The sequence below is a fragment of the Pyrgilauda ruficollis genome, unplaced genomic scaffold, assembly GCF_017590135.1.
Source record: "Pyrgilauda ruficollis isolate IOZ18807 unplaced genomic scaffold, ASM1759013v1 scaffold34, whole genome shotgun sequence".
Lineage (NCBI taxonomy): Eukaryota > Metazoa > Chordata > Aves > Passeriformes > Passeridae > Pyrgilauda > Pyrgilauda ruficollis.
The window spans coordinates 1,247,466-1,257,923 of record NW_024524822.1 but is presented as its reverse complement, the minus strand read 5'-3'; the positions used below and the strand labels follow the sequence as shown (position 1 = coordinate 1,257,923).

General features: G+C 55.3%; 1 protein-coding gene across 1 annotated transcript; it reads left to right on the top strand.

Moving 5' to 3' along the window:
- Positions 1-35: 35 nt before the first annotated feature.
- On the top strand, positions 36-9,432 carry BSPRY (B-box and SPRY domain containing). The gene is made up of 6 exons (XM_041475106.1): positions 36-99; positions 838-936; positions 1,860-2,090; positions 3,660-3,685; positions 4,793-4,917; positions 8,888-9,432. The coding sequence occupies exons 1-6, from the start codon at positions 76-78 to the stop codon at positions 9,415-9,417; spliced, it is 1,035 nt and encodes a 344-aa protein (XP_041331040.1). The 5' UTR covers positions 36-75; the 3' UTR covers positions 9,418-9,432.
- Positions 9,433-10,458: the final 1,026 nt, after the last annotated feature.

The window sequence follows — 10,458 nt, the reverse complement described above, 5'->3', positions numbered from 1 at the left end:
CGGGGCGGAGCCGAGCCGGGAGCGCCGAGCGAGGCCGGGCGGGGCCGCCGCCCCCGCGGCAGGTGCGGGCACAGCATGGCCCGGGCCGAGCGGCTGCGGGTGAGCGGCGGGACCCCAGCCCGGGCCGGCTGAGGGGAGCCCGGGGCTGGGGGGGCAGCGGGGCCGTGCGGGGCTGGGGAGCTCCGGCGGGACGGGGGTCCGGGCGGGCGTGCCGGTGTGTCGGGGAGTGTAAGGGCTCCTGGGTGGGTATGAGCGTTCTTGGGGGAATATGGGGCTCCCTGGGGAGATATGGGGCTCCCTGGGGGTGTGTGGGGGTCCCGGTGGGGGTATGGGGCCACAGGTGTCCCTGGCGGGGTGTGGGGGTGCCTCGGCAGCTGTGGGGCCGGGGGGGTCCCTGGCAGGGAGTGGAGGTGCCAGACGGGGTGTGGAGGTCTCAGACCGGGTGTGGGGTCCCTGAGGGTGTGTAGGGTCCCTGGGGGTTTGTGGGGCCGCGGGGGTCCCTGACAGGGTGTGTAGGGTCCCTGGCAGGATGTGGGGCCGCGGGGGTCCCTGGCAGGGTGTGGGGCCATGCGGGTGTTCCCACGGGAAGCTGGGTGCTCTGAAGGAGCCCCTGGCCGTGTGGGCCCACCCAAGGATGGGGACGGGGGCTCTGCGAGGGGCTCCTGGCGGGTGTGGGGTGCTGTGTGGCCCTGGTGGGGTGTGGGGCTGTTCGGGGGCCCCGTGGGGATGGGGGCTCTCTGTGGGGTGGTGCAGGGGACCGGGCAGGTGTGGGGTGGCTGCCGGGGCTCGGGGCCCCGTCCAGACCTGCATCCATCACCGCACTGCTCCGTGTCCCAGAACAAGCTCGTGGAGCGCTGCGAGCGGATCCAGCTGCAGAGCGCGGCCATCGCCCGGCACGTGGAGGAGGTGCTGCCTGCCAAAGACCAGGGCGTCCAGGTGAGTCCCTGGGGCTGGCCCTGCCTGCTCCCTGCTCGCCATTGCCGGAAGGGATGCTCAGCTCCCAGGGGGGAAGACGTCGGGATGCCGCTGTGGAAATGGAATGCCAGGGTGTGCCTGGAATTCGTGCTTCATTTGCCTAGAAAATGCGCATAGACAATGGTGTGAGTGTACAACAATCAAACATCCTACTAGGATCAGTGCCTTAGAATTCCTACGTTTATTTTATTTGTTCCTTGCAGTCAATGAGGACAAAGGACAGTGATAGAATCATAGAATTCCAAACTGGTTTTGGTTGGAAGGAACCTTAAAGACCACCCAGTTCCAACCCTCTACCATAGGCAGGGACACATCCCACTATCCCAGGTTGTTCCAAATTCCTTCCAGCCTGGATTTGGACACTGCCAGGGATCCAGGGGCAGCCACAGCTTCTCTGGGCACCCCGTGCATCTCACCACCCTTGCAAGGAAAATTTCTTCCCAATATTCCATATAACCCTGCCCTCTGGCAGTGGGAAGCCATTCCCTCTTGTCCTGTCTCTTCAGGCTCTTGTCCTGATTCCCTTTCCAGCTGTCCTGGAGCCCTTTTAGGCACTGGAAGGAGCTGTAAGTTCTCCCTGGTGTCTTTCCTTCAGGCTGAGCACCCCCAGCTGTCTCAGCCTGTTCTCCTGTTTCTCACCCACAGTGAATCTCTGGAGATTTGTGGAGGGGCAGGACTCTGGTCCCTCACAGGTTGTCACTTAGGTACTGGGGCTGGCTGAGGAGGCAGTGGGCAGGTTTGGGACTGGTATGGTGCCAGGTGCCATGGTCTCAGTTAACAGAGTAGCACCAATGGCTGAGCCCCAGGAGTGCTGGCGAAGCAGCTGGGGCTCCTCCCGGGGCTGGAGCAGGGCTGATGCTCCTGCTGTGTCCTTGCCGTGGCAGAGCGCAGCCAGCGCGGCGCGGGAGCTGGTGGTCCAGAGGCTGCTCCTCGTGGGGAAGGCCTGTGAGAACGAGGAGCAGCGGCTGCTGGAGAGGGTGCACGCCGAGGAGGAGCGGGCACACCAGAGCATCCTCACCCAGCAGGTGCACTGGACAGAGGCGCTGCACAAGCTGGGTGCCCTCCGCACCTACCTGGTGGACATGATCACCAACCTGGATGACCAGGGCCTGCTGGTGAGTACTGAGAGCCAGGCAGCCCAGAGCTGACCTGCACGTCTTGTTATAGGACTTAAATGCAGAGTTCAGCAGCTGCTGTGCTGCCAGCAGGGAGGCAGAGGTGAGCAGGACATAAGGAATTCACAGAATCACCGGGTTGGAAGAGACCTTAAGGACCATTGAGTCCAACCCATGCCCTGACACCTCAACTAAACCCTGGCATCCAGTGCCACATCCAGGCTTTTTTTAAACACATCCAGGGATGGTGATTCCACCACCTCCCTGGGCAGGCCATTTGCAGACATTTGCAGGTCTGGCTCAGGGAACCTCCTTGACCTGATCCTGATAAGCCCCTGTGGTTTCTGGTGGTTCCTAGAGCATCTGCTCTGCCCCATCCTGCTCTTGCTTGCAGTGAGGTCCAGAACGACCCATATTCAGGTCTCCAGACTCTGGGCTTGTAGTTGCCCTTAGGCTGGACAGCCAGGACAGCTCTGGGTTGTGACCTGCTCTTACAACAGTTGTGCCACCAGTTTTCTAGTGTCTAGTTTAATCAAAACTGAGCCTTGGAAACACCTGCAGCTCTTCTGGAAAGTCCCCAGTGTTGCCTGGCTTAGCCCTGTTAGGGATATTTGCCGTGCAAAGCAGCCTGTGCTTCCCCTTGCTCAGTTCCTTCTTTGGTTATTGAATCATCTGGGTTCACCCAAGTGATTCCTCTCGTTTTAGATGTGAGCAGGACCTCTGCCTTGCCACCACCATGCTCAGCCTCTGCTTCCCACATGTAAATTCGTGAGAGAGGAACAGCAGTTTGGCTTGGAAACCAGACCCAATCCCATGGAAAGAGGGCAGATGCTCCTTTGGTGGGAAAGGCAGTTCCTATCCTGCCTCAGCACCTCGGTGTGCTGGGCTGTAGCTGCACCATAAAGAGGAGAGGCTGGACATCAGGATCCATCAGCTGCCTGTGGCAGAGAGCAGTCACACCCTCAGTTTCTCCTTTTGGAAGGGAATTAGGGGTTCACGTGTTTTCCACCTTGGGCTGTCAGTGTTGGTACTTTTGCCTATCTGGAATCAACACATGGCATGCCACAGGAAAGCTGAAGGCATGCAAAGTGCGCTGCTTGGATTTGAGCAGGGATCAGGTATTTTCTTATCACTTTGCTGTACCTTTAGAGTGCCTCATGGCCAGCAGGGACAGAAACAAGTGGGACTGACCATGAGGTCACCTGACCCGTGGCTTAGTCCCTCTACAGCCTCCCTCCTTTGCTGAAAGCCCTGGGGTTGTTTGCTGGGAGCACAGGCTGTTCCTGTGGCCTGCCCTAGTGGGGTGGGGACAGAGGGAACAGCAGACAGTATCCCAGCCACAGTGCAATGTACTGCCTTCAGCCATTCTCACTCGCTTTTGGAGTCGGGAAGTGCTGCAGCTGAAGAAAATGGATGTTGGATGCTCTTGCTGCTCCCCAGGGTTGGGATGAGGGGTGGCTTCTCTGGGTGAGGAAGGGGAACACTGCTCCCTGGGTCCCGAGTTTGCTGTGTTGGGGTGTCTTCTGTGGGGATTTAAGCTCTGATGACTCTTTCTCTCCTTGTCCCCAGCATGCAGAACAAGAGATCTTCGAGAGGTCAGTACCTGGCTGCTCCTGGTCCTTTCCCTAACGTTGCTTAAAGCTTTCCCCGCTCCTGCTCCACACCTGCATCCCCTCAGCTCCTGTGCTGTGTGCCATGACTCAGGCACACCGTGATACCTCCTTTGTCCCTCGTGCTGCTTTTGTTCTGAACAAGGACAGAGCACAGAGATGCCAGCGTGGCCTCTTGTCTCTGCTCCTTGTGCTGTGCTGCACCTGGAGATGCTCCATGTGCTTTCCCAGATCAACAGTCCTTGCTTATGGGAGAAATTCTGCAGCTCCTTAGAAACCCACAGGGCTTGCTGGGGAATGGAGCAGGCTGTGCCAAGCTGTTGGAGGAGGTAGGATGGTCTGTGCTCCATGTAGGAGGTGGCTGGCACAGCATCTCCCCAGCCCTGCATGGGCAGGGAGAGACAGCTGCAGGTCCCAGTGTCCACAACAGCCCTATCACTGACACTGGGCTGCCCTTCCTGAGGAAGCGCCTTCGTGGCTGTGTTTTTATTTAATCTATTTCATTTTATTTAAGTCATTTATTTCTGTGGCTGCTGTGAGGGTGCTGGCCCTGGCTACACTGTGCTGCCCAGAGGGCCTGTGGGGGTATTTGTGCCTGTGGAGAGTATGGAATGTGCTCCAGCACATCCCCAGCAGCCTGTGCCACAGCCGGTCCTCAAAACCAGGAGTTCTGCAGGCCACAGGAGCCAGCAAACCCCTGGCTCTGTGCTGGGTGGAGCCTCTGTGCCCAGACTGTGGGGCTGTGGCAATAGAGGGAAATCTGATTCTCTGCCTGTTCATTGTGCTCCCCTGGTACCCTGATGGCTGCTCTCAGACACATTTATTTACCCTGTGTCTGCTGAGTGAGGAGCTGTTGACTCAGGCTGCTGGGATGTGTTTTACAACACTGCAGCCCTTTCACCAGGAACTGTAAGCAGAGCCAACCGAAAGTATCACTCGGGGTGAGAGCTGGCCCAGACACCCCTGCTGTGGTCTCTCTGCAGCCAGAGCTCCTCTTTAACCTCTGCCATACCTCCTTGTAATCTTTTAGACACCTCCCAGCACAAGAAATCAAAATTGTATTTTGAAACAACTCCTGTTTTCCTTTGCTAGGACGGAGGTGGCGGAGGGAATCTTGGAGCCACAGGAGTCCCTGAAGTTAAACTTTAATCAGACCTGTGTTCAGAGTCCGCTGCTGCATCGACTGTGGGCCTGTGCTGTGCTCTGCTGCCTCACAGGTCAGTGTCTTGCTCAGATCTCTCATGCTCCAGCGATTCCTGCACCCTCACTCGTGTTGTGCCCAGACAAACACCCTCATGCTGTGTCCAAATTTCCTCAAGCTGTGTCCTGCCCCTCTGCTCTCCCAGCCCCTGCTTGTTTCTGGGAGCCCATTCAGGGAGGCAGCAGCAGCTGTGGGAGATGTAGGGGGTGCCTCCAAGCAGTTGTGGCTCGGGGAAGAACTGGAGTTTGAAAAGATTGTGTGTTTTATCAGCTCTGTGGCTTTAATGTTGTGTGGTTTCTTTTGCTGTTTCCTGATTCTCTGGGTGACAGCAGTGAAGCTGATGCTGCTGTGGGAATCTCTGTCACAAACAGGCTGCTGGGGACTTTGAGAGGGTGATTTCTTCTGTGGGGTGTCTGTGAGACTGCCCAGTGCAGGGGGCAGTGAGTAGATGGAGCAGTGTTCTGATCACAAGCTGAGGTTGTGGCTGTGCATGAGCTGGTGGTTCTAGAGGTGTTTGTGCTCTGGCTCAGCCCCTGCTGTACAGCTGAGGCTGCACTGGAGGCATTTGCCAGGCCACTGACAGGCTCTGGGACTGGTTTACCTGGTTGGTGCTGGCTGTGTTAAGCAGGGAAAGACATTTTTCCCCTGGCTGTGATGTGCTTGAATGGCTGGTTGTGAAATGTTTCCTTTTACTCGGGTTTCAGTCTGTTGTTAGAGTATTTCAAATGCATTTTTTGTTTCTCAGAGATGGCAATATCCTTTGTGATTTGTCTTGTGAACAATCTCTAGTGTGGTTTTTCCAAAGCTGCTGTAAGACTTCTGATTTCTGCTCATCTTGATGTGATTCTGAGCTGTTTCCAGGCCCATCTCCAAAGTCTGCACTTCAGGCTTTTATTGCTCTCATGGTTTTAAGTATTAGCTTGAGAGTCTATGCCTATCAAGCACTACCATCATGTGTTTATCTACTGCAAACTCTGGTGTTGCTCTCCCTTTGTGATTAATTTCTCCCTTTGGAATCTGTGAGTGCTGGCAGTTGAGGAAAGTGTCCCTGCAGGGGGTTGGGACTAGGTGATCTTTAGGGTCTCTTCCAGCCCAAATCACTCTGTGATTCTATGCCAGCCCCTGCAGTGGTGCATTGACAGTGTCACAAAATCCCAGAATTGTTCAGGCTGGAAAAGACCTCTAAGACCATCCAATCCAACCTGTGATCACCACCTTGTCACCCAGCACTGAGCAACTGCCAGGTCCAGTTGTGCCTTGGACACCTCCAGGGATGGTTATTCCATCACCTGGGCAGTCCCTTCCAGTATTTAACAGCCCTTTCAGTGAAGAAATTCTTCCTGAAAGAATCAATCAAGCAGGTTCTCAATGTTCAGAGCTGTGGCGTCAAGCAGAAAGCCTTTCCCTAATTTTCTTTGTTGTGACAGGGTTTTTGTAAGGATTCCTCTCCCAACAGTATCCTTGTGAAATGTAATGACTTAGGGCATTTGATTCTTGTGGTTGGTGTCCTGATGCACTTATTACACAGGAATTTGATTCTGTTTGGGTTTTTTTGAGTGTGTGGTTGCATTTCACATATTACTGCATTCTGAGGATGCCTGGTGTATCCTTGTGGATCTCATCAGTCCCCAGGCCACCCCGGACCAAGCCTTAGAGATTTTATATTAACAGCAGTGGTCTGAGCTTGCCTTAAGACACAGTAATGCAAAGTGTCACTCTGTGGTCCCTTCTCGCAAAGGCAGGTGAGCAGGTGGCTGTCTTGTTTATTTGCTTGAAAACAGAAAATTCCAAGCCTTGATGGTTCACTCCATAACCTCTAAAATACTTGGAAAGCAGCTACAAAAGGGCCTCTATTTCACTCTCAAAAATAAACATGATTCCTATGATGCCTTCACCTGGCATCCAGGCTTCTGTATCACTTCTTTTTGGTGTTGGCAGCTTCTTCCTTACACCACGAGATGATGTAAATCTCCTGGCACAGTTTTGGGAGAGATCTCAGTTCATGGGAACTTGGATTTTTAAAAGAAGCCAGATGTGCTGCAGCTCACACAAATGTGCTTCCCAGAGCTGTTAACCATGGGAATTTATTGTCCCAGTGTCCCTCATGTCCCAGGGCCACCCTGATGGATACAGGACACAGAGAAAATAGATTTGGGGGTGAGATGAATTCCCAGTGGAATCTTTCATCAGAATTATATGTGAAAATCCAGATTTAATCATTACAAAACACTTGTGTGAGGGGCAAAATTTGCTGATCTGAATTACTCTGCTGTTATTTTGCCAGCACTTCCCCTCCCTCAGATGCTCCCCTGGCACTGCAATTCCACAGCAAACAATGTGGGTGTCACTGGGATGGTGTTTCCCCACATGGACCACCAGGATGCAGCCCTAGGTCAGCTGTGTGTGGCACAACAGGAGGTTTAGTGCTCTTCTTCTGCCAGAGGAAGATACTAAGTCTGGTGCTGCTGTGTTTTCTATGAATTCAGAGCAGCTCTGGCTTCCTGGAAAGCCACCCTGCACACCAGCAGCGTGGGCAGCCCCAGAGCCCTGTGGAGAGCTCAGCTTTGGCTGCTGTGTGGGGAAATAAATCATCAGGTGAATGAGGCTGACAGCTCCTGCTGAAGGAAATGCTGGCTTCAGCTCCTCTTTGGGCTCACTCTGGCTTGCAATAACTCCTACCTGACGTGCACAGGTGCATGGCACTGATTTGCAAAGGGATAATTCAGCCTCTCTTCATCTGCCAGGGAGCACCTGGGCAGGTGCAGCCTGAGGAAACCCTGGATTGCTGCTGCTGCTGGGTGCTGATTGCTGCTAGAGGAATGCTGACCTGGGTCCTGGAGCAGGCTGGGCTCTGGCATGACCCTGTTGAGGTCATCCTTTGGTTCTTTAAGGGCTCATTGTGCTGTGCTCTGGATGCTGAGCAGAGGGTGTTGGGCAATGGCTGGTGCTGGCATGATGGGGTAGAGCTGCTGGCAGGAATGGCAGAGCCACTGAGTCACCCCTCCAGCCCTGTTTCCATGGTGGTTTAAGACCTAAAGTGAATAAAGTGAGGGCAAGGAGGGGCACATGCTGGCAGGAACTGGGTCCCCTCGAGCAGATGAGTCCACTGAGCATCAACCTCACCCCTGCTTCACAAATTTAGGGACTGAAGGACACACTTGTGCAGTTCTACAGCCTGCAGACCCACAGAAGGGTCTCAGGGGGAAGCATGCAGCCAGGGCAGGGCACCATGATCTTAGAGATCTTTTCCAACCTCTACAGTCCTGTGATTCCATGATTTTGAAGAAGTGCAGACCCACAGTGGGTGCTGTGTCCTCTGGCCACCCTGGGCTGCTACTGGCTGGATTTGTGCAGCTGGGCACCCTTTTCTTTCACAGCTAAACCAGATCCAGTCACAGCCATGCTCAGCTCTAAGCCTGGTGCCAACTCCCTGTGCTGCTCCCAGCACCTCAGGGCGGGTTGATCAACACCTGAGGCTTTGTAGCAGGAAAGAGATTTCCCTGCCCGGCCCTCTCCAGTCCTGTTTTTCCAGCTTTGCAGGTTTTCTGCACACAGCCCTTGCCAGGCTCTTGGCTCCCCTGGCTGGGGGAGGAGCAGCCAGGTTCTGCTCACCCACTATGGGGGTGAGAAAGGACAGGAAGTAGGTTTGGATCTCTCCAAAATTGGGGTGAACCAAACCTGCAGAGTTCTGTTTTGTGGGGAGTCAGGCCAGGGTCAGAGGAAGATGAGCAGGGCCTTTAGTGCAAGGTGGAGAGGTGTCTGGTGAGTCTGGACTTTGGTGAATGTCTGCCTTGTCCTGGCTGAGAGGAGAAGCTGTGGCACCCAGCCTGAGCCCCCAGCACTGTCACCCTGGGGAGCAGAGGGGGCCCCAGGAGCACTGTGTGAGGAGAGGGTGGTTGTGCTTGTGTTTCTTGTGGTTATGACTACCTCAGGTGGTTCAGGTGGTGGCCACTGCGTCAGTGCTCATCATGTGGCTTCTCTTGCAGGCTCACAGGAGATTCACATCGATGAGAAAACCCTGAGCCCCCACCTCAGCCTGTCAGAAGACAAGAGAACCCTGACCTTCAGCCCCAAGAAAGCAAAGGTGGACTCGGGCTGCCCTGAGCGGTTTGACCACTGGCCCAATGCTTTGGCCACTGCGCCTTTCCACTCGGGGGTGTGTGCCTGGAAGGTCAGCGTGGAGCAGAGCTGTGCCTACAAGCTGGGGGTTTGCTACAGCTCCGTGCCCAGGAAGGGCTCTGCCAACGAAGGCCGCCTGGGCTTCAATGCTGCCTCCTGGGTGTTCTCACGCTACGACAAAGAATTCCGGTTCCTGCATGCGGGGCAGCCCCAGCCCGTGGAGCTGATCAAGGCCCCGGCAGAGATCGGGGTCCTGCTGGACTTTGCAGGGGGGGAGCTGCTCTTCTACGACCCCGACTCCTGCGCCATCCTCTTCTCCCACCGCCAGGCCTTCCTGGAGCCCGTGTACCCTGTCTTTGCCGTGGCACACCAGAGCATCTCGCTCGGCCGCGTGTGACTGTGTGTGCTCTGCAGTGCCGGGGGGAAAGGAGCCTGGGCAGGGCTCTGGGCTGTGTCCAGGGCCCTTCAGACAACACCTGCCTTCACACTACACCTGTTCCTGGCGTGTTTTCTGCAGACTTCCTCTCATCCCAGAGCCTACACCCTGTGCTGGGGTGAGGGTCTGGTAATGCCTGGCTGGGCCAGCTGCTCCTAGGTGAATTGTGTGATTTCTACCCCACCAAAGGCAGCTTTCCAGTCTGCCGGTGTGCTGGAAAAAAGAGGAGAAATAGTGAGAGATATGTATGGAGAAGTGGCAGGGAGGGAGGAGGCCTGTGGAAAGGGACATAGTGTGCTCTACAACTCCTTGGCAGGAGGGTGGAGCTGGGGGGGGGCCAAGCTCTGCTCCCAAGCAACAGTGCAAGGACAAGAGGAAATGGCTTCAAATTGTGCCAGGAGAGGTGTAAGTTGGATCCTGGAGAAAATTTCTTCACTGGAAGGGTGGTCAGGCCCTGCCACAACCTACCCAGCCAGTGATGGAGTCACCATCCCTGGAGGGGTTTGAAAAGTGTTGTGGATGTGGCACTTGAGAACATGTTTAATGGTGGCCTAGGCAGTGTTGCGGGAACAGTTGGACTCAATCCTAAAGGTCTTTTCCAACCGAAATGAGTCTGTGATTCCCTGATTGGGACACAGCTGGAGATGCTTTTGGCAAGAGCTGCCCCTTTGCAGAGCAGGTACAGCACAGGGGGCTGTCCCCTGTAGGAGAGCCATGCTGGGACAGGGGCACTGCTGAGGGGCTGTGGCCATGTCCAAGCAGAGGAACAAGCAAAGACCAGCAGAAAGAAACCAAAACTGAGTGTCCCGTGGCAGTGGGGTTTGAGTGTAACGGGGTGCAAACATGGGGAGCTGATGGCAGCAGGCAGGGAGGAAGGAGAGGTGTAGGCCTGGAGCTGAGCCAGAGAAAGGGGTTTTAAATGATTTATTTCTCACTACCAAAATCAGTAAAATTTGTCCAGGGAGGAAGGAGAGGTGTAGGCCTGGAGCTGAGCCAGAGAAA

Bases quoted from the DNA above. Each gene is read 5' to 3' on its own strand.
- BSPRY (XM_041475106.1), top strand. From the start codon at position 76: ATGGCCCGGGCCGAGCGGCTGCGG. The intron at 100-837 runs GTGAGCGGCGGG...TCCGTGTCCCAG, and splicing joins CCCGGGCCGAGCGGCTGCGG to AACAAGCTCGTGGAGCGCTG. The intron at 937-1,859 runs GTGAGTCCCTGG...TTGCCGTGGCAG, and splicing joins CCAAAGACCAGGGCGTCCAG to AGCGCAGCCAGCGCGGCGCG.